Below are 26,024 nucleotides of genomic sequence, written 5' to 3'. Positions count from 1 at the left end.
GACCTTCAGGTACACGTTTCTACAAATTCTTAACAAACATGCTCCGTTGGTTAAATTTAAAACTAAAGGCAATCGTCCACCATGGTTTGATCCTTTGATTACAAAACTCATGAAAACTAGAGACAAGGCTTGGGCATGTGCTCAGAAAAGTAATTTGGTTAATGACTGGCTAGAATACAGGATTTTAAGGAATAGATGCGTCAAAAAAATACAGCATGCAAAAAATGACTACTTCTCTTCTACTCTCCTTGAATCTCATGGAAATGCCAGGATTTTCTGGAAAACAATCAAATGTATCAAAAAGGCATCCAAAACAGATCATCTGCCCGTTCAGCTTAACCGAAATGGGGAATATTTTTCAGATCCCCAAAAAATAGTTGACAATTTTAACCTTCATTTTTCTGAAGCTGGTACCCTATTTGATAATCTATTGGGAGTCACCCCTGCTCATGCAAATTCCTACACCCCTATCCAAACATTAAGTGAATTTAGTTTTCAGCCAATCCACGAAAGTAATGTTCTGAAACAACTGTCCTTCCTCAAAGGGTCCTCCTCTACCGGAGCAGATAGTATTCCCGTCTTTGCTCTACTAAGTGTTGGTCACCTAATATACAAACCTATAGCCCATATTTTCAACCTGTCCATCAAAGAAGCATCAGTTCCTCTAGAATGGAAACATTCCTATGTTCGTCCACTTCACAAAGGGGGCCCTAAAGATGATCCAAATAACTACCGACCTATCTCAATTTTGTCCCCGTTGATGAAAATTTTTGAAAAATTATTGAACTACCAAATTATCAGTTTCCTGTCCGCCAACAATCTATTACATCTAAAACAATCTGGGTTCCGAAAAAAATACAGCACCACATCTGCTGCATTAGACTCTATGAATCACATTTACAGTAGCCTTGATAATAAGCAGTACTGCGCCTGTCTTTTTCTTGACTTGTCCAAAGCTTTTGATACAGTAGACCACAACATCCTGCTTAGTAAAATAAGTTGCCTCGGTTTTTCCGAAAACACAGTAAAATGGTTAAAAAATTACCTCTTTTCTCGCACCCAAACTGTATTCACAGATGGTTGGAGGTCAAACAGTGTTAAGATAACAAAAGGGGTTCCACAGGGTTCCATTCTCGGCCCCCTCTTGTTCTCTCTTTATGTAAATGACTTGGGCACTGAACTGGATTATTCCAGGGTAAATCTTTTTGCAGATGACACGGTACTAATTACTGCTGGCCGCTCTCCGGATGACGTGATTGCTAAGCTCCAGAGTGATTTCAACAAACTACAACATCAGCTAGTTGCTCTTAAACTAGTCCTAAATCCTGCCAAAACCAAGGTGCTATGCTTCTCACCAGGACTAAAGCGGGAAGTTATTTTCCCCAAATTACATTCCTTAAATAATGATCAAATAGAGCAAGTTAAGATCTATAAGTATCTTGGGATCATCCTGGATTCAAAACTGAATTTTGAAGATCACATTGATTATATTGGGAAAAAGACAAAAATTAAAATTGGTTTTCTATATCGACACAAGCACTGCTTCCCCCCTATGTTCCGTTTGGAATTGATTAAAGCTACCATACTGCCTCTACTTGATTACTGTGACATTGTTTATAAATCAGCCCCAAGTACTGTACTGAAGAAGCTTGACTCAATGTATCACTCGGCCTTAAGATTTGCATTGAACTGCCCATATAGGACTCACCACTGTGACCTCTACATTGGGTCAAACTTAACATCTCTGAATGTTCGACGGCTTGTGCACCAGATCTTATTTATTCATGATGTACTTGCAAAAGAATCTGCAGATTACCTGCTGGATCTCATCTCTGTTTCAAAGAACAAATTTGACCTAAGGTCTACACTCATTTACCAGCTTAATATTCCCTATTGCCGTACATATACTGGAGGAAGGGCCTTTGCTATTGATGCCCCCAGGGTCTGGAATGCTGTTGCCAATAAATTGAAACTTGAGTCACTACCTATGAGATCTTCACTCAAAACTGCTCTAGAGGAGTTGTACACCCCTAGCTGCCAGTGCTATTCAGTGACCTAAAATAAAATGTTTCGCTCCGGATGATCGCTACAAAGTATGACCTGTGTTTTGATTTAGTGTGCTGATCTTAGAGGTGGAGTGACTCATGCAGCCAGCTATGGCTGCAGGGTTTTGGTAGTACATGTTGTTTATGCCATTTATTGTGAAAATTCTGTCACAGTTCCTATGATTGCTTTTTCATTGCTTTCATGGCTTTATTTTGGTGATTTCGAAAAGTGTATTGGTTTAGCCATGTTTGTGTTGTTGTAGTACAGAGTTAGACTGATGGCCTTAATCTAAGCTGTCTTGTGGTTGTTGTTGTTGTTGTTGTTTGACTTGCATCCCACTGGGATTTTTGCACACAGCGTTGGTGTGCGGTGTTTCTTTCTGCAATATTTTGCTGTCTTTTCTTGGATTTTCTGTTTGCACTTAGTCACATATTCACTTTAAGATGTTTTTTTGTTCATGTTTTTGTTTTTTGTTTGTTGCGGTTGCACCCGATTCAAGAGCTGAATGGCTCACAGGGCTATACCTAATAAATGAACTTGAACTTGAACACGCTGCGTGGTGACGTCATGCACACGCTGCGTGGTGACGTCACGCTAACATCGCCGCTGTCACCCTGCGTGGTGACGTCACGCACACACTGCGTGGTGACGTCACCGCACGCCTTCCCCCCCCACCGCATCACCACAAACACCCTGCGTGGTGACGTCACGCACCTCCTGCGTGATTACGTCACCGCGTAGGCTCGCCGCGTGGTTGACGACTTGCGTGGTGACGTCACCGCGCCAAGGTCCCGCCCCACACGCACTGCGTTGTGACGTCACAGCGTAGGAACCTCCAACACCAACAACCGCCATTCGCCACTCAGCGGCGGTGACGTCACCACGACGCTTGTGCCAGGCCATGTGCACCTTGAGGCTGCCACGTGAAGTGTCGAACGCCCGCTGGCAGGAGGTCACGGGGCAGACCCAGCAGGTGCCATGGGTTGACTGCTGTGCCAGGCTAGGTGCATGAGGAGGAGGTCACGGGGCAGACCCAGCAGGTGCCATGGGTTGACTGCTGTGCCAGGCTAGGTGCATGAGGAGGAGGTCACGTGACAGACCCAGCAGGTGCCATGGGTTGTACTGCTGTGCCAGGCTAGGTGCATGAGGAGGAGGTCACGTGGCAGACCCAGCAGGTGCCATGGGTTGTACTGCTGTGCCAGGCTAGGTGCATGAGGAGGAGGTCACGTGGCAGACCCAGCAGGTGCCATGGGTTGACTGCTGTGCCAGGCTAGGTGCATGAGGAGGAGGTCACGGGGCAGACCCAGCAGGTGCCATGGGTTGTACTGCTGTGCCAGGCTAGGTGCATGAGGAGGAGGTCACGGGGCAGACCCAGCAGGTGCCATGGGTTGTACTGCTGTGCCAGGCTAGGTGCATGAGGAGGAGGTCACGGGGCAGACCCAGCAGGTGCCATGGGTTGTACTGCTGTGCCAGGCTAGGTGCATGAGGAGGAGGTCACGGGGCAGACCCAGCAGGTGCCATGGGTTGACTGCTGTGCCAGGCTAGGTGCATGAGGAGGAGGTCACGGGGCAGACCCAGCAGGTGCCATGGGTTGACTGCTGTGCCAGGCTAGGTGCATGAGGAGGAGGTCACGTGACAGACCCAGCAGGTGCCATGGGTTGTACTGCTGTGCCAGGCTAGGTGCATGAGGAGGAGGTCACGTGGCAGACCCAGCAGGTGCCATGGGTTGTACTGCTGTGCCAGGCTAGGTGCATGAGGAGGAGGTCACGTGGCAGACCCAGCAGGTGCCATGGGTTGACTGCTGTGCCAGGCTAGGTGCATGAGGAGGAGGTCACGGGGCAGACCCAGCAGGTGCCATGGGTTGTACTGCTGTGCCAGGCTAGGTGCATGAGGAGGAGGTCACGGGGCAGACCCAGCAGGTGCCATGGGTTGTACTGCTGTGCCAGGCTAGGTGCATGAGGAGGAGGTCACGGGGCAGACCCAGCAGGTGCCATGGGTTGTACTGCTGTGCCAGGCTAGGTGCATGAGGAGGAGGTCACGGGGCAGACCCAGCAGGTGCCACGGGTCGACTGACTGAGATGACCGAGATGACTGGCTGATGCACCACCTGTGCCCCCTACTGTGCCAACTTGCTGTGCTTTAGCCACCCGGCGCTCCGCTCGTTGTTGTGAGCGTCGCTCCTCCGCCCTCCGTTGTTGTTGGAGGGCGACTGCCTCCAACTGCCCAGTAGCGTCCTTCACGAGCCTCCTCCACAGAGGCCGATCTTGACACCGCTGGTACCGGTCATCGGCAAGTCCACTCAGCTCCACGTCCTCCTGTACCGCGTCACTCCATCTCTTCTCTAGCCCGTGCCGCGCCCGTTTAGCCCCCTCGATCCGGCCGAACAAAAGCTGTTTAGGCATGCGGTGGCTGGGCATGCGGGCTACATGACCCAGCCAACGCAGCCTTGCCTGTCGGAGGAGCTCACCGATGGGACTTTGTCCAAATCATTACAAGATTTGTGAGCTCCTCACACAATCCAGCCTGGTTAAACCCAGGATGGATCGTAGGCAGGGCAGCCTAAATGTTTCTAACCCGGTGAAGATGTTCCATTAGGGGGGTCCACGTGTCGCAAGCGTAGAGAAGGGAGGGAATGACCGTGGGCGAGAAGACCTGAAGCTTCGTGCGGAGCGACAGACCAGGTAGCTTCCACACAGCGTTACGCAACCGATGAAAAGATAATGCCGCTTGACTGAGGCACTCCAGCCTCAAATATCCCCACTTTGTCCCGTTGTTCCATCACTACGTAGTCCAGCAGATGTTCTTGCTTGGACCCGGCATGCATCCATGATGTTGTGTGGATGCGCCGATGCCGGAACTGTGTTGGTAATTACAAGCCCATGGGCTGCACAAAAATCTAGCAGCCTCCTACCGTTGTTATTGAGCTGATGTGGCCCATGCCTTCCAATTACTCCAGACCAGGTGCCAGCATCATGACCAACTCGGGCATTGAAGTCACCCAACAAGATGACTCTGTCCCGAGTGGCCACTTTAGCCAGCACCTGTGACAGGAGGTCATAGAAGGCGTCCGACTCATCGGCCTTGCCTGCATCCCTTCACGGATGTTCATCTTCAGAGGGGGCATAAGTAACCACGACCACCACTCCTCGCCTCCAGTTGATGGGAAGGCGAGCCCAAAGTAGCCTGGGGCTTACAGCTTCCCACACCTCACCGCCACGCTCCCACGCCCCCTTCATTCTTTTGTTCAGAAGAAGAGCCACTCCCTGTTTGTTTGGCAGTCTCCTGCCCCGAGAAGAGGACTGTCCACCCCTCATGGTGGCAGGAGCCAGAACCGGTCCACCGGACCTCCTGAATACCACAGAGATCCAGAGGGTACCGGTCCAGCTCCCGACAGAGGAGTGGCAGCCTCTCCTCCGCAGTGAGCGTTCAAACATTCCACGTGGCCACCCGCAGTCGTTTTTTGTTGTTTCTGGAGGAGCCCCGCGGGTAAAGATTCAGTCTCCTGGCTCCGCCAAATGGGTTTTGGCCAGGAGACGCCTGTTCCCCCGGGGCCTCCGACACGAGCTTATTAATAAAATGTTTCAGTCGTGGTAATTAATTGAAGGTGGAGGGGTTACCAGCCCCTCGCACCCGTCCAGAGCCCCCATTTGGCCGGTGTGGTGGTACAAACGCCATGAGGGAAAGGTCAATCTACACTGGCCCTCCCCCCAAGGCACTGCCGACCACAGCGTTGCCGTCCGGTACGAACGAGGTAGGGAGTTGTTTTTGCCCGACTCACCCACACACACTCACTCATTCACCCACTCATCTACCCACACACCCACTCACTCATTCACCCACTCATCTACCCACACACCCACTCACTCATTCACCCACTCATCCACCCACACACCCACTCACTCATTCACCCACTCATCCACCCACACACCCACTCACTCATTCACCCACTCATCCACCCACACACCCACTCACTCATTCACCCACTCATCCACCCACACACCCACTCACTCATTCACCCACTCATCCACCCACACACCCACTCACTCATTCACCCACTCATCCACCCACACACCCACTCACTCATTCACCCACTCATCCACCCACACACCCACTCACTTATTCACCCACTCATCCACCCACACACACACTCACTCATTCACCCACTCATCTACCCACACACCCACTCACTCATTCACCCACTCACCCACCCACACACCCACTCACTCATTCACCCACTCACCCACCCATACACCCACTCACTCATTCACCCACACATCCACCCACACACCCACTCACTCATTCACCCACTCATCCACCCACACACCCACTCACTCATTCACCCACTCATCCACCCACACACCCACTCACTCATTCACCCACTCATCCACCCACACACCCACTCACTCATTCACCCACTCATCCACCCACACACCCACTCACTCATTCACCCACTCATCCACCCACACACCCACTCACTCGTTCACCCACTCATCCACCCACACACCCACTCACTCATTCACCCACTCATCCACCCACACACCCACTCACTCATTCACCCACTCATCTACCCACACACCCACTCACTCATTCACCCACTCACCCAACCACTCACTCACCCACCAACCCACCCACCTATTCACCCACTCACCCACCAACCCACCCACCCACTCACCCATCCACACACCCACCCATTCACTCACCCACTCACTCACCCATTCAATCATTCACGCACTCGCCCACACACTCACTCATTCACCCACACATCTACCCACACACCCACTCACTCATTCATCCACTCACCCACCAACCCACCCACCAACCCACCCACTCATCCACCCACACACCCACTCACTCCTTCACCCACTCATCCACCCACACACCCACTCACTCATTCACCCACTCATCCACCCACACACCCACTCACTCGTTCACCCACTCATCCACCCACACACCCACTCACTCATTCACCCACTCATCCACCCACACACCCACTCACTCATTCACCCACTCATCCACCCACACACCCACTCACTCATTCACCCACTCATCCACCCACACACCCACTCACTCATTCACCCACTCATCCACCCACACACCCACTCACTCATTCACCCACTCATCCACCCACACACCCACTCACTCATTCACCCACTCATCCACCCACACACCCACTCACTCATTCACCCACTCATCCACCCACACACCCACCTATTCACCCACTCACCCACCAACCCACCCACCCACTCACCCATCCACACACCCACCCATTCACTCACCCACTCACTCACCCATTCAATCATTCACTCACTCGCCCACACACTCACTCATTCACCCACTCATCCACCCACACACCCACTCACTCATTCACCCACTCATCCACCCACACACCCACTCACTCGTTCACCCACTCATCCACCCATACACCCACTCACTCGTTCACCCACTCATCCACCCACACACCCACTCACTCATTCACCCACTCATCCACCCACACACCCACTCACTCATTCACCCACTCATCCACCCACACACCCACTCACTCATTCACCCACTCATCCACCCACACACCCACTCACTCATTCACCCACTCATCCACCCACACACCCACTCACTCATTCACCCACTCATCCACCCACACACCCACTCACTCGTTCACCCACTCATCCACCCACACACCCACTCACTCGTTCACCCACTCATCCACCCACACACCCACTCACTCATTCACCCACTCATCCACCCACACACCCACTCACTCATTCACCCACTCATCCACCCACACACCCACTCACTCGTTCACCCACTCATCCACCCACACACCCACTCACTCATTCACCCACTCATCCACCCACACACCCACTCACTCATTCACCCACTCACCCAACCACTCACTCACCCACCAACCCACCCACCTATTCACCCACTCACCCACCAACCCACCCACCCACTCACCCATCCACACACCCACCCATTCACTCACCCACTCACTCACCCATTCAATCATTCACTCACTCGCCCACACACTCACTCATTCACCCACTCATCTACCCACACACCCACTCACTCATTCACCCACTCATCCACCCACACACCCACTCACTCGTTCACCCACTCATCCACCCACACACCCACTCACTCGTTCACCCACTCATCCACCCACACACCCACTCACTCATTCACCCACTCATCCACCCACACACCCACTCACTCATTCACCCACTCACCCAACCACTCACTCACCCACCAACCCACCCACCTATTCACCCACTCACCCACCAACCCACCCACCCACTCACCCATCCACACACCCACCCATTCACTCACCCACTCACTCACCCATTCAATCATTCACTCACTCGCCCACACACTCACTCATTCACCCACTCATCTACCCACACACCCACTCACTCGTTCACCCACTCATCCACCCACACACCCACTCACTCATTCACCCACTCATCCACCCACACACCCACTCACTCATTCACCCACTCATCCACCCACACACCCACTCACTCGTTCACCCACTCATCCACCCACACACCCACCTATTCACCCACTCACCCACCAACCCACCCACCCACTCACCCATCCACACACCCACCCATTCACTCACCCACTCACTCACCCATTCAATCATTCACTCACTCGCCCACACACTCACTCATTCACCCACTCATCTACCCACACACCCACTCACTCGTTCACCCACTCATCCACCCACACACCCACTCACTCATTCACCCACTCATCCACCCACACACCCACTCACTCATTCACCCACTCACCCACCAACCCACCCACTCATCCACCCACACACCCACTCACTCATTCACCCACTCATCCACCCACACACCCACTCACTCGTTCACCCACTCATCCACCCACACACCCACTCACTCATTCACCCACTCATCCACCCACACACCCACTCACTCATTCACCCACTCATCCACCCACACACCCACTCACTCGTTCACCCACTCATCCACCCACACACCCACTCACTCATTCACCCACTCATCCACCCACACACCCACTCACTCATTCACCCACTCATCCACCCACACACCCACTCACTCATTCACCCACTCATCCACCCACACACCCACTCACTCGTTCACCCACTCATCCACCCATACACCCACTCACTCGTTCACCCACTCATCCACCCACACACCCACTCACTCATTCACCCACTCACCAAACCACTCACTCACCCACCAACCCACCCACCTATTCACCCACTCACCCACCAACCCACCCACCCACTCACCCATCCACACACCCACCCATTCACTCACCCACTCACTCACCCATTCAATCATTCACTCACTCGCCCACACACTCACTCATTCACCCACTCATCCACCCACACACCCACTCACTCGTTCACCCACTCATCCACCCACACACCCACTCACTCATTCACCCACTCATCCACCCACACACCCACTCAGTCATTCACCCACTCATCCACCCACACACCCACTCACTCGTTCACCCACTCATCCACCCACACACCCACCTATTCACCCACTCACCCACCAACCCACCCACCCACTCACCCATCCACACACCCACCCATTCACTCACCCACTCACTCACCCATTCAATCATTCACTCACTCGCCCACCCACTCACTCATTCACCCACTCATCCACCCACACACCCACTCACTCATTCACCCACTCACCCACCCACACACCCACTCACTCATTCACCCACTCACCCAACCACTCACTCACCCACCAACCCACCCACCTATTCACCCACTCACCCACCAACCCACCCACCCACTCACCCATCCACACACCCACCCATTCACTCACCCACTCACTCACCCATTCAATCATTCACTCACTCGCCCACACACTCACTCATTCACCCACTCATCTACCCACACACCCACTCACTCATTCACCCACTCATCCACCCACACACCCACTCACTCGTTCACCCACTCATCCACCCACACACCCACTCACTCGTTCACCCACTCATCCACCCACACACCCACTCACTCATTCACCCACTCATCCACCCACACACCCACTCACTCATTCACCCACTCACCCAACCACTCACTCACCCACCAACCCACCCACCTATTCACCCACTCACCCACCAACCCACCCACCCACTCACCCATCCACACACCCACCCATTCACTCACCCACTCACTCACCCATTCAATCATTCACTCACTCGCCCACACACTCACTCATTCACCCACACATCTACCCACACACCCACTCACTCATTCATCCACTCACCCACCAACCCACCCACCAACCCACCCACTCATCCACCCACACACCCACTCACTCCTTCACCCACTCATCCACCCACACACCCACTCACTCATTCACCCACTCATCCACCCACACACCCACTCACTCGTTCACCCACTCATCCACCCACACACCCACTCACTCATTCACCCACTCATCCACCCACACACCCACTCACTCATTCACCCACTCACTCGTTCACCCACTCATCCACCCACACACCCACTCACTCGTTCACCCACTCACTCGTTCACCCACTCATCCACCCACACACCCACTCACTCGTTCACCCACTCATCCACCCACACACCCACTCACTCGTTCACCCACTCATCCACCCACACACCCACTCACTCATTCACCCACTCATCCACCCACACACCCACTCACTCATTCACCCACTCATCCACCCACACACCCACTCACTCATTCACCCACTCATCCACCCACACACCCACTCACTCGTTCACCCACTCATCCACCCACACACCCACTCACTCATTCACCCACTCATCCACCCACACACCCACTCACTCATTCACCCACTCATCCACCCACACACCCACCTATTCACCCACTCACCCACCAACCCACCCACCCACTCACCCATCCACACACCCACCCATTCACTCACCCACTCACTCACCCATTCAATCATTCACTCACTCGCCCACACACTCACTCATTCACCCACTCATCCACCCACACACCCACTCACTAATTCACCCACTCATCCACCCACACACCCACTCACACATTCACCCACTCATCCACCCACACACCCACTCACTCGTTCACCCACTCATCCACCCACACACCCACTCACTCGTTCACCCACTCATCCACCCACACACCCACTCACTCATTCACCCACTCATCCACCCACACACCCACTCACTCATTCATCCACTCACCCACCAACCCACTCACCAACCCACCCACCAACCCACCCACCCATTCACTCACTCACCCACTCACTCAATCACTCATTCACCCACTCACCCACCAACCCACCCACCCACTAACTCACCCACCCACACACCCACTCACTCAACCACCCACACACCCACTCACTTATTCATCCACTCACCCAACCACTCACTCACCCACCAACCCATTCACTCACTCACCCACTCACTCAATCACTCATTCACCCACTCACCCACCAACCCACCCACCCACTAACTCACCCACCCACACACCCACTCACTCAACCACCCACACACCCACACACTTATTCATCCACTCACCCAACCACTCACTCACCCACCAACCCATTCACTCACTCACCCACTCACTCAATCACTCATTCACCCACTCACCCACCAACCCACCCACCCATTCACTCACCCACTAACTCACCCATCCCCCCACACCCACTCACTCATTCACCCACTGACCCACCAACCCACCCACCCACTCACTCACTCATTCACCCACCCACACACCCACTCACACACCCACTCACCCACCCACTCATTCACTCACTCACCCACCAACCCACACACCCATTCACTCACTCACCCACACACCCACTCACTCACCCATTCAATCACCCACTCACTCACTCATTCACCCACTCACTCACCAACCCACTCACTCATTCACCCACCCACACACACCCATTCACTCACTCACCCACCCACCCACACACTCACCCACTCACCGACTCACCTATCCACCCACTCACCCACCCACCCACTCACCCACTCACACACTCACCTATCCACCCACTCACCAACCCACTCACTCACCCACCCACTCACCCACCCACCCACCCACTCACTCACTCACTCACTCACCCACCCACTCACTCACCCACCCACCCACCCACTCACCCACCCACTCACTCACTCACCCACTCACCCACCCACCCACTCACTCACCCACCCACCCACCCACTCACCCACCCACCCACCCACCCACCCACTCACTCACTCACCCACCCACCCACCCACTCACCCACCCACTCACCCACCCACTCACCCACCCACCCACCCACTCACCCACCCACTCACCCACCCACCCACTCACCCACCCACCCACTCACTCACCCACTCACCCACTCACCTATCCACCCACTCACCCACCCACCCACCCACACACTCACTCACTCACTCACCTACCCACCCACCCACCCACGTCCCATGTGAGTAACCACCCACGCACCTCACATGATCCTGCACGTACACTACAATGCGACGTTTCGTCCCATAGCCCTTCAGCAGGAGCAGCAGCAGCAACAGCCCCCTTTATCAAGACACATCCAGAGACGAGAGAGCGATCTCTACAACCTTGGCCGAGAAATTTATTGATCGCAACCAGCCCTCCTAGACCCCCAGCGCAGATTTGGCACCGCTATGAGCCATGCAAACACACTCGTCACTATGTATAAGCTCACAGTTTATATTTATATATAATAATCATCTGTGTGTGTGTGTACAATCCGTTTTTCAATATATAATGTGTGTTTCGACTCTCATCGCGATATTTTACAACACAGCCCCATCACCATCATCATTACCACCATCACCACCATCACCAACATCATCAAACAAAGACAAAGATCCCCCGTGTAGCCTCGTCTCCCGTAGCCAAACGCTGCGGTGACCTACAGTGAAGGTTGGCACACTGCACGTTGCCATCGGCCGTGTGTGTGGAACAGATGGGGATTAGTCCACACTCTGTGTGTGTGTGTGTGGAACAGATGGGGATTAATCCACACTATCTGTGTGTGTGTGTGTGGAACAGATGGGGATTAGTCCACACTGTGTGTGTATCATCATTCCAGTCTTCAAGTAAGGCGACTCTGGCCATCCTGAACCCCACCCACACAGCCATCGTGAACCCCACCCACCCACCCACACGGCCATCGTGAACCCCACCCACCCACACGGCCACCGTGAACCCCACCCACACAGCCACCCACCCACCCACACGGCCATCGTGAACCCCACCCACCCACACGGCCACCGTGAACCCCACCCACACAGCCACCCACCCACACACACGGCCATCGTGAACCCCACCCACCCACCCACACGGCCATCGTGAACCCCACCCACCCACACGGCCACCGTGAACCCCACCCACACAGCCACCCACCCACCCACACGGCCATCGTGAACCCCACCCACCCACACGGCCATCGTGAACCCCACCCACCCACACGGCCACCGTGAACCCCACCCACACAGCCACCCACCCACACACACGGCCATCGTGAACCCCACCCACCCACACGGCCATCGTGAACCCCACCCACCCACACGGCCATCGTGAACCCCACCCACCCACACGGCCATCGTGAACCCCACCCACCCACACGGCCATCGTGAACCCCACCCACCCACCCACACGGCCACCGTGAACCCCACCCACCCACACGGCCATCGTGAACCCCACCCACCCACACGGCCATCGTGAACCCCACCCACCCACCCACACGGCCATCGTGAACCCCACCCACCCACACGGCCACCGTGAACCCCACCCACCCACCCACACGGCCATCGTGAACCCCACCCACCCACACGGCCACCGTGAACCCCACCCACCCACCCACACGGCCATCGTGAACCCCACCCACCCACCCACACGGCCACCGTGAACCCCACCCACCCACCCACACGGCCACCGTGAACCCCACCCACCCACCCACACGGCCACCGTGAACCCCACCCACCCACCCACACGGCCATCGTGAACTCCACCCACCCACCCACACGGCCACCGTGAACCCCACCCACCCACACGGCCATCGTGAACCCCACCCACCCACACGGCCATCGTGAACCCCACCCACCCACCCACACGGCCACCGTGAACCCCACCCACCCACACGGCCACCGTGAACCCCACCCACCCACCACACCTCACCCACCCCACCCACCCCACCCACCCACACGGCCATCGTGAACCCCACCCACCCACACGGCCACCGTGAACCCCACCCACCCACACGGCCATCGTGAACCCCACCCACCCACCCACACGGCCACCGTGAACCCCACCCACCCACACGGCCACCGTGAACCCCACCCACCCACACGGCCACCGTGAACCCCACCCACCCACCCCACCTCACCCACCCCACCCACCCCACCCACCCACACGGCCATCGTGAACCCCACCCCACCTCACCCACCCCACCCACCCACACGGCCATCGTGAACCCCACCCACCCACACGGCCATCGTGAACCCCACCCACCCCACCTCACCCACCCCACCCACCCCACCCACCCACACGGCCGTCGTGAACCCCACCCACCCCCACCCCACCCACCCACACGGCCATCGTGAACCCCACCCACCCCACCTCACCCACCCCACCCACCCCACCCACCCACACGGCCATCGTGAACCCCACCCACCCCACCTCACCCACCCCACCCACCCCACCCACCCACACGGCCGTCGTGAACCCCACCCACCACAACTCACCCACCCCACCCACCCCACCCACCCACACGGCCGTCGTGAACCCCACCACCCCCACCCACCCCACCCACCCCACCCCACCCACCCGACCCACCCCTCAGCTCTTCTTGAAGATTGCCGCAAGCAAGGTCTTCCCCTCGGCGTGCAGAATCTCGTGCAGTGCCGGCGATGACGCCGGCGATGTCGGTGGGGGGGCCCCCCCCGCCCCCCCTACCCCCCCTGCCCCCCCCCACAGGGAGGAGAGGACCCCCAGCTGCTGCAGCGCTCCTGGGGGGCTCCTGGCGGCGGTGGGGGGGGGGGGCGGTGGTGCCGCGCCTGTGTTTCTCTTTGAGCTGTTGGCTGATCACCGTGTGCATGTCGTCCTGCGGAGGGGGGTGGGCACGGAACGACGGACACCGGGGCGGAGGGGCGGGGGGGGGCAAAGGGGGGCACGGTGAGTGGCGGTGGCGGTGGTGGTGGGACTATTAGGAATGGGGGCGTTCGTAAGTGACGTCACGAAAAGTCAGACCTCCTAGTAAAATATGACGTCACTAAGCTCTGCATTTATTAAGGAGGGAAATAATAAAATAATAGAAATATTAAACAATAAAATTCCATGATAATTGTTTTTTTTTTACCCTTCTATCTGGCAACAAAACTGACACCTTTTTTTAAAAATCCCTTATATTAAGTTCACTCGCTCGCTCGCTTGCTTGCGCGCTTACGACCGTGCAAATCTTTCGGTCCTTTTTTAAACCCACTTCCCGTGATCCAATCGAGCTGACGTTTTGCACACAGACTCGTTGTGCGTGGCAATTGATTTTCGTGGAAAAAAAATTCGATAACTTTACACTTTTTAGGGAATTTTTTTTTATATTTAATGACCAATTGCTTAATGGTGGCAGGCAATCATCTGACCCATAGGTGGCAGCCATCTCAAGCCAGAGGACGAGAGGACTCTAGCCGCCACGCATATAAAGGATTTAGAGTGAAAAACTTTGTTTTTACGGGTTAAGTTTTTAAATCCTTTATATTAAGTTCGCTTGCTTGCTTAGGACCGTGCAAATCTTTCGGTCGTTTTTTAAACCCACTTCCCGTGATCCAATCGAGCTGACATTTCGCACACAGAACTCGTTGTGCGTGACAATTTATTTTCGTGAAAATGTTTGTTCCAAAATGTTACACTTTTTAGGAAAAAATAAATTATATTTAATTACCAATCGCTTAATGGTGGCAGGCAATCATCTGACCCATAGGTGGCAGCCATCTCAAGCCAGAGGACGAGAGGACTCTAGCCGCCACGCATATAAAGGATTTATAGTGAAAAACTTTGTTTTTACGGGTTAATTTTTTTACAAGGAGTCATGTTTGCATAGACCACGATACCTGCAGTCATAATGCAAACCAAAAACATAACTCTGTATGCACTGTCCTTGAAGTTGATGTGTAACCACTACGCTACCGCTCCCCACACACACACACACAGGTGTACACACACACAGGTGTACACACACACAGGTACACACACACACAGGTACACACACACACACAGGTGTACACACACACAGGTACACACACACACAGGTACACACACACACACAGGTACACACACACACACAGGTGTACACACACACAGGTGTACACACACACAGGTGTACACACACACACAGGTACACACACACAGGTACACACACACACACACAGGTACACACACACACACAGGTACACACACACACACAGGTACACACACACACACACACACAGGTACACACACACACAGGTACACACAGGTACACACACACACACAGGTGTACACACACACACACACACACAGGTACACACACACACACAGGTACACACACACAGGTACACACACACACACACAGGTACACACACACACAGGTACACACACACACACACAGGTGTACACACACACACAGGTGTACACACACACACAGGTACACACACACAGGTACACACACACACACACAGGTGGACAGACACACACAGGTACACACAGGTACACACACACACACACACAGGTACACACACACACAGGTGTACACACACACACAGGTACACACACACACACAGGTACACACACACACACAGGTACACACACACACAGGTACACACACACACACAGTTACACACACACACAGGTACACACACACACACAGGTACACACACACACACAGGTACACACACACACACAGGTACACACACACACACAGGTACACACAGGTACACACACACACACAGTTACACACACACACAGGTACACACACACACAGGTACACACACACATAGGTACACACACACAGGTACACACACACAGGTACACACACACACACAGGTACACACACACACAGGTACACACACACACAGGTACACACACAGGTGTACACACACACACAGTTACACACACACAGGTACACACACAGTTACACACACACACACAGGTACACACACAGTTACACACACACAGGTACACACACACTTACACACACAGGTACAAACACACAGGTACACTGGCACACACACACTTACACACACAGGTTCACACACAGTTACACACACACACAGGTACACACACACAGGTACACACACACAGGTACACACACACACAGGTACACACACACAGGTACACACACACAGGTACACACACACAGGTACACACACACAGGTACACAGGCACACTAACAGGTACACACACACACAGTTACACACACACACAGGTACACACACACACACAGGTACACACACACACACAGGTACACACAGGTACACACACACAGGTGTGCACACACACAGGTGTGCACACACACACAGGTACGCACACACATACAGGTACACACACACACAGGTACACACACAGGTGTACACACACACACACAGGTACACACACACACAGGTACACACACACACAGGTACACACACACAGGTACACACACACAGGTACACACACACACACAGGTACACACACACAGGTACACACACACCGGTACACACACACACACAGGTACACACACACACACAGGTACACACACACAGGTACACACACACAGGTACACACACACACAGGTACACACACACACAGGTACACACACACACACAGGTACACACACACAGGTACACACACACACACAGGTACACACACACACAGGTACACACACACACAGGTACACACACACACACAGGTACACACACACACAGGTACACACACACACACAGGTACACACACACAGGTACACACACACAGGTACACACACACACACAGGTACACACACACACAGGTACACACACACACACAGGTACACACACACAGGTACACACACACACAGGTACACACACACACAGGTACACACACACACAGGTACACACACACACACAGGTACACACACACACAGGTACACACATACAGGTGTGTGTGTGTGCGTGTGAGCTCTGCACTGTGGTGACTGCAGGGAGCGTCGTGACCACACCACTTACACATCTTGACGTGTCCAGCATCACTGGCGAGGCATGGGGAGAGTGGGGAGGAGAAGGGGGGGTGGTGATGGTGGTGGTGGTGATGGTGGTGATGGTGGTGATGGTGGTGATGGTGGTGGTGGTGATGGTGGTGGTGATGATGATGGTGGTGATGGTGGTGGTGATGATGATGGTGGTGGTGATAGTGGTGGTGATGGTGGTGGTGGTGATGGTGATGGTGGTGATGGTGGTGATGGTGGTGGTGATGATGATGGTGGTGGTGATAGTGGTGGTGATGGTGGTGATGGTGGTGATGGTGGTGGTGGTGATGGTGAAAATGTTTATGATGTTGATGGTGGTCATGGTGGTGATGGTGGTATTGTTGTTCATGGTGGTGATGTTGTTGATGGTGATGTTGATGGTGGTGATGGTGATGTTGATGGTGGTGATGTTGATGTTGGTGATGTTGATGTTGGTGATGTTGATGTTGGTGATGGTGATGATGTTGATGTTGGTGATGGTGGTGATGTTGATGGTGGTGATGTTGGTGATGGTGGTGATGTTGATGTTGATGGTGATGATGTTGATGGTGGTGATGTTGATGTTGATGGTGGTGATGGTGGTGATGTTGATGTTGATGGTGATGGTGGTGATGGTGGTGATGTTGATGTTGATGGTGATGTTGGTGATGGTGGTGATGTTGATGTTGATGGTGATGTTGGTGATGGTGGTGATGTTGATGTTGATGGTGATGTTGGTGATGGTGGTGATGTTGATGTTGATGGTGATGTTGGTGATGGTGGTGATGTTGATGTTGATGGTGATGTTGGTGATGGTGGTGATGTTGATGTTGATGGTGATGATGTTGATGTTGGTGATGTTGATGTTGGTGATGTTGATGTTGGTGATGGTGATGATGTTGATGTTGGTGATGGTGGTGATGTTGATGGTGGTGATGTTGGTGATGGTGGTGATGTTGATGTTGATGGTGATGATGTTGATGGTGGTGATGTTGATGTTGATGGTGGTGATGGTGGTGATGTTGGTGATGTCACATCAGTAGCCAGAGGATGACGAAGGTCATGACACTGGAAGAGGCGAACTGGGGGGTTGAAGTTGTGGGGGACATGCAGATGGGGCAGTGGACACGTGCGTGTGTGTGTGTGTACACGTGTGTGTGTGTACACGTGTGTGTGTGTAAGTGTGTGTGTGTGTGTGTACACGTGCGTGTGTGTGTGTGTACACGTGTGTGTGTGTAAGTGTGTGTGTGTGTGTGTACACGTGCGTGTGTGTGTGTGTACACGTGTGTGTGTGTAAGTGTGTGTGTGTGTGTGTACACGTGCGTGTGTGTGTGTGTACACGTGTGTGTGTGTAAGTGTACACGTGTGTGTGTGTAAGTGTGTGTGTGTGTGTGTACACGTGCGTGTGTGTGTGTGTACACGTGTGTGTGTGTAAGTGTGTGTGTGTGTGTGTACACGTGCGTGTGTGTGTGTGTACACGTGTGTGTGTGTAAGTGTGTGTGTGTGTACACGTGCGTGTGTGTGTGTGTACACGTGTGTGTGTGTAAGTGTGTGTGTGTGTACACGTGCGTGTGTGTGTGTGTACACGTGTGTGTGTGTAAGTGTGTGTGTGTGTGTGTACACGTGCGTGTGTGTGTGTGTACACGTGTGTGTGTGTAAGTGTGTGTGTGTGTACACGTGCGTGTGTGTGTGTGTACACGTGTGTGTGTGTAAGTGTGTGTGTGTGTGTGTACACGTGCGTGTGTGTGTGTGTACACGTGTGTGTGTGTAAGTGTGTGTGTGTGTGTGTACACGTGCGTGTGTGTGTGTGTACACGTGTGTGTGTGTAAGTGTGTGTGTGTGTGTGTACACGTGCGTGTGTGTGTGTGTACACGTGTGTAAGTGTGTGTGTGTGTGTGTGTAAGTGTACACGTGTGTGTAAGTGTACACGTGTGTGTAAGTGTGTGTGTGTGTGTACACGTGTGTGTAAGTGTGTGTGTGTGTGTAAGTGTACACGTGTGTAAGTGTGTGTGTGTGTAAGTGTACACGTGTGTGTAAGTGTGTGTGTGTAAGTGTGTGTGTGTACACGTGTGTGTGTAAGTGTGTGTGTGTAAGTGTACACGTGTGTGTGTAAGTGTGTGTGTGTAAGTGTACACGTGTGTGTGTAAGTGTGTGTGTGTGTAAGTGTACACGTGTGTGTGTAAGTGTGTGTGTGTAAGTGTACACGTGTGTGTGTAAGTGTGTGTGTGTGTAAGTGTACACGTGTGTGTGTAAGTGTGTGTGTGTAAGTGTACACGTGTGTGTAAGTGTGTGTGTGTAAGTGTGTGTGTGTACACGTGTGTGTGTAAGTGTGTGTGTGTAAGTGTGTGTGTGTAAGTGTGTGTGTGTACACGTGTGTGTGTAAGTGTGTGTGTGTGTAAGTGTACACGTGTGTGTAAGTGTACACGTGTGTGTAAGTGTGTGTGTGTGTATATTGGTGTGTGTGTAAGTGTGTGTGTGTGTACACGTGTGTGTGTAAGTGTGTGTGTGTGTAAGTGTACACGTGTGTGTAAGTGTGTGTGTGTACACGTGTGTGTGTAAGTGTGTGTGTATGTATATTGGTGTGTGTGTGTGAGTGTGTGTGTATATTGGTGTGTGTATACATGTGTGTGAGGTTTTGGTGAGTGTGCCTGTACGTGTGTGTGTAAACATGTGTGTGTGTACACGTGAATGTGTGTGTACACGTGTGTGTGTAGATGTGAGTGTGTGTGTGTGTGTCTAACACAGCGGAATGTTGACCAATAACAACACCGCCGTGGTGTGAACATGAAACCATGGGAGACACTTGGAGATGCAGGGAGAGATGCAGGGAGAGATGCAGGAAGATGCAGGGAGATGCAGGGAGAGACAGGGAGAAAGACAGGAAAATGTGAACCTTTATAGCAGCAAGAGTTGAGGTCTCCCAATGCAACACGGCCATCGTGAACCCCCTGAGAGAGAGAGAGAGACCCAGACCCGGTGTTGAACCCAGGCTCTCAGTGTCTCTGACACGGCCATCGTGAACCCCCTGAGAGAGAGACACCCAGACCCGGTGTTGAACCCAGGCTCTCAGTGTCTCTGACACGGCCATCGTGAACCCCCTGAGAGAGAGACACCCAGACCCGGTGTTGAACCCAGGCTCTCAGCGTCTCTGACACGGCCATCGTGAACCCCCTGAGAGAGAGAGAGACACCCAGACCCGGTGTTGAACCCAGGCTCTCAGCGTCTCTGACACGGCCATTGTGAACCCCCTGAGAGAGACACCCAGACCCGGTGTTGAACCCAGGCTCTCAGCGTCTCTGACACGGCCATTGTGAACCCCCTGAGAGAGACACCCAGACCCGGTGTTGAACCCAGGATCTCAGCGTCTCCGACACGGCCATCGTGAACCCCCTGAGAGAGACACCCAGACCCGGTGTTGAACCCAGGCTCTCAGCGTCTCTGACACGGCCATCGTGAACCCCCTGAGAGAGAGACACCCAGACCCGGTGTTGAACCCAGGCTCTCAGTGTCTCTGACACGGCCATCGTGAACCCCCTGAGAGAGAGAGAGACACCCAGACCCGGTGTTGAACCCAGGCTCTCAGCGTCTCTGACACGGCCATCGTGAACCCCCTGAGAGAGACACCCAGACCCGGTGTTGAACCCAGGCTCTCAGCGTCTCTGACACGGCCATCGTGAACCCCCTGAGAGAGAGAGAGACACCCAGACCCGGTGTTGAACCCAGGCTCTCAGTGTCTCCGACACGGCCATCGTGAACCCCCTGAGAGAGAGAGACCCGGTGTTGAACCCAGGCTCTCAGTGTCTCCGACACGGCCATCGTGAACCCCCTGAGAGAGAGAGAGACACCCAGACCCGGTGTTGAACCCAGGCTCACAGTGTCTCTGACACGGCCATCGTGAACCCCCTGAGAGAGAGAGAGACACCCAGACCCGGTGTTGAACCCAGGCTCTCAGCGTCTCCGACACGGCCATCGTGAACCCCCTGAGAGAGACACCCAGACCCGGTGTTGAACCCAGGCTCTCAGCGTCTCCGACACGGCCATCGTGAACCCCCTGAGAGAGACACCCAGACCCGGTGTTGAACCCAGGCTCTCAGCGTCTCTGACACGGCCATCGTGAACCCCCTGAGAGAGAGACACCCAGACCCGGTGTTGAACCCAGGCTCTCAGTGTCTCTGACACGGCCATCGTGAACCCCCTGAGAGAGAGAGAGACACCCAGACCCGGTGTTGAACCCAGGCTCTCAGTGTCTCTGACACGGCCATCGTGAACCCCCTGAGAGAGAGAGAGACACCCAGACCCGGTGTTGAACCCAGGCTCTCAGCGTCTCCGACACGGCCATCGTGAACCCCCTGAGAGAGAGGCACCCAGACCCGGTGTTGAACCCAGGCTCTCAGCGTCTCCGACACGGCCATCGTGAACCCCCTGAGAGAGAGAGAGACACCCAGACCCGGTGTTGAACCCAGGCTCTCAGCGTCTCCGACACGGCCATCGTGAACCCCCTGAGAGAGAGGCACCCAGACCCGGTGTTGAACCCAGGCTCTCAGCGTCTCCGACACGGCCATCGTGAACCCCCTGAGAGAGAGGCACCCAGACCCGGTGTTGAACCCAGGCTCTCAGCGTCTCCGACACGGCCATCGTGAACCCCCTGAGAGAGAGAGAGGCACCCAGACCCGGTGTTGAACCCAGGCTCTCAGTGTCTCTGACACGGCCATCGTGAACCCCCTGAGAGAGAGAGAGACACCCAGACCCGGTGTTGAACCCAGGCTCTCAGCGTCTCCGACACGGCCATCGTGAACCCCCTGAGAGAGAGGCACCCAGACCCGGTGTTGAACCCAGGCTCTCAGCGTCTCCGACACGGCCATCGTGAACCCCCTGAGAGAGAGAGAGACACCCAGACCCGGTGTTGAACCCAGGCTCTCAGCGTCTCCGACACGGCCATCGTGAACCCCCTGAGAGAGAGGCACCCAGACCCGGTGTTGAACCCAGGCTCTCAGCGTCTCCGACACGGCCATCGTGAACCCCCTGAGAGAGAGAGAGACACCCAGACCCGGTGTTGAACCCAGGCTCTCAGTGTCTCTGACACGGCCATCGTGAACCCCCTGAGAGGGACACCCAGACCCGGTGTTGAACCCAGGCTCTCAGCGTCTCTGACACGGTCATTACGAATCTCCAGAATCTAATTCAGACTGCATTATCACCATCATATTAATCAGCGTTACGATCATTAGCATCACCATCACCATCATCACCACCACCATCACCATCACCACCATCACCACCATCACCACCATCACCACCACCACCATCACCACCACCATCACCACCACCATCACCATCACCACCACCACCACCATCATCACCACCGCTATCGCCATCATCATCACCACCACCACCACCATCACCACCACCATCACCACCACCACCATCACCACCACCACCATCATCACCACCACCACCATCATCACCATCACCACCATCACCATCACCACCATCACCACCACCACCATCATCACCACCACCACCATCACCACCGCCATCGCCACCACCACCATCACCACCACCATCACCACCACCACCACCACCATCACCACCACCATCACCACCACCACCACCATCATCACCACCACCACCATCACCACCATCACCACCATCACCATCACCACCATCACCACCATCACCATCACCACCATCACCACCATCACCACCATCACCATCACCACCATCACCACCATCACCATCACCACCACCACCATCACCACCATCACCACCATCACCACCAGCACCACCACCCCACCATCACCACCATCACCATCACCACCATCACCACCACCACCATCACCACCACCAACACCACCACCACCAACACCACCATCACCACCACCACCACCACCATCACCACCATCACCACCATCACCACCATCATCACCACCACCACCACCACCACCATCACCACCACCATCACCATCACCACCATCATCACCACCATCACCACCATCACCACCATCACCACCAGCACCACCACCACCATCACCACCATCACCACCACCATCACCACCACTATCACCACCACCATCACCACCATCACCATCACCACCATCACCACCACCACCATCACCACCACCATCACCACCACCACCACCATCACCACCACCATCACCACCACCACCATCACCACCACCATCATCACCACCACCACCATCACCACCATCATCACCACCATCACCACCATCACCACCATCACCACCACCATCACCACCACCACCACCATCACCACCATCACCACCACCATCACCACCATCACCATCACCACCACCATCACCACCACCATCACCACCACCATCACCACCACCAACACCACCACCATCACCACCACCATCACCACCACCACCATCACCATCACCACCACCACCATCACCACCACCACCATCACCACCACCACCATCACCATCACCACCACCACCATCACCACCACCACCACCATCACCACCACCATCACCACCACCACCATCACCACCATCACCACCACCATCACCACCATCACCACCATCACCACCACCACCAACATCACCACCACCACCACCATCACCACCACCATCACCACCATCACCATCACCACCATCACCACCATCACCATCACCACCATCACCACCACCATCACCACCATCACCACCACCATCACCACCATCATCACCACCACCACCATCACCACCACCATCACCACCACCACCACCATCACCACCATCACCACCACCACCATCACCACCATCACCACCACCACCACCATCACCACCACCATCACCACCATCACCACCATCACCACCACCACCATCACCACCATCACCACCACCCCCATCATCACCACCACCATCACCATCACCACCATCACCACCATCACCATCACCACCATCACCACCACCATCACCACCACCATCACCACCATCATCACCATCACCACCATCACCACCACCACCATCACCATCACCACCACCACCACCACCATCACCACCACCATCACCACCACCACCATCACCATCACCACCATCACCACCACCATCACCACCACCACCATCACCACCACCACCACCATCACCACCACCACCATCACCACCACCACCACCACCACCATCACCACCACCATCACCACCACCACCACCATCACCACCATCACCATCACCACCATCACCACCATCACCACCATCACCACCACCACCACCATCACCACCACCACCACCACCACCACCATCACCACCATCACCACCACCACCACCACCATCACCACCATCACCACCATCACCACCATCACCATCACCACCACCACCATCACCACCATCACCACCAGCAACACCACCCCCACCATCACCACCATCACCATCACCACCATCACCACCACCACCACCACCATCACCATCACCACCATCACCACCATCACCACCACCACCATCACCATCACCACCACCACCACCATCACCACCACAATCACCACCACCACCATCACCACCATCACCACCACCACCACCATCACCACCATCACCACCACCATCACCACCATCACCACCACCATCACCACCACCACCACCATCACCACCACCACCATCACCACCACCACCATCACCACCACCACCACCACCATCACCACCACCATCACCACCACCACCATCACCATCACCACCATCACCACCATCACCACCACCACCACCATCACCACCACCACCATCACCACCACCATCACCACCATCACCACCATCACCATCACCACCACCACCATCACCACC

At 54.6% G+C, this 26,024-nt stretch overlaps 1 protein-coding gene across 1 annotated transcript in view; it reads right to left on the bottom strand.

Annotated features, from left to right (window-relative positions):
• Nucleotides 1-12,561: 12,561 nt before the first annotated feature.
• The window catches only part of LOC144952949 (uncharacterized), a 79,413-nt gene continuing 65,950 nt past the window's right edge, over nt 12,562-26,024 (bottom strand). Inside the window, exons 10-11 of the mRNA XM_078883436.1 lie at nt 14,877-15,144; nt 12,562-12,590 (exon numbers count right to left, since the gene is read on the bottom strand). Of these exons, the coding sequence (XP_078739562.1) occupies nt 12,562-12,590; nt 14,877-15,144 (297 nt within the window). The remainder of the gene's footprint in view (nt 12,591-14,876; nt 15,145-26,024) is intronic.

Source organism: Lampetra fluviatilis, chromosome 71, assembly GCF_964198595.1.
Source record: "Lampetra fluviatilis chromosome 71, kcLamFluv1.1, whole genome shotgun sequence".
In the NCBI taxonomy this organism is placed as follows: Eukaryota; Metazoa; Chordata; class Hyperoartia; order Petromyzontiformes; family Petromyzontidae; genus Lampetra; species Lampetra fluviatilis.
The sequence above is the reverse complement of the archived record's forward strand: the minus strand, read 5'-3'. Positions and strand labels throughout refer to the sequence as shown.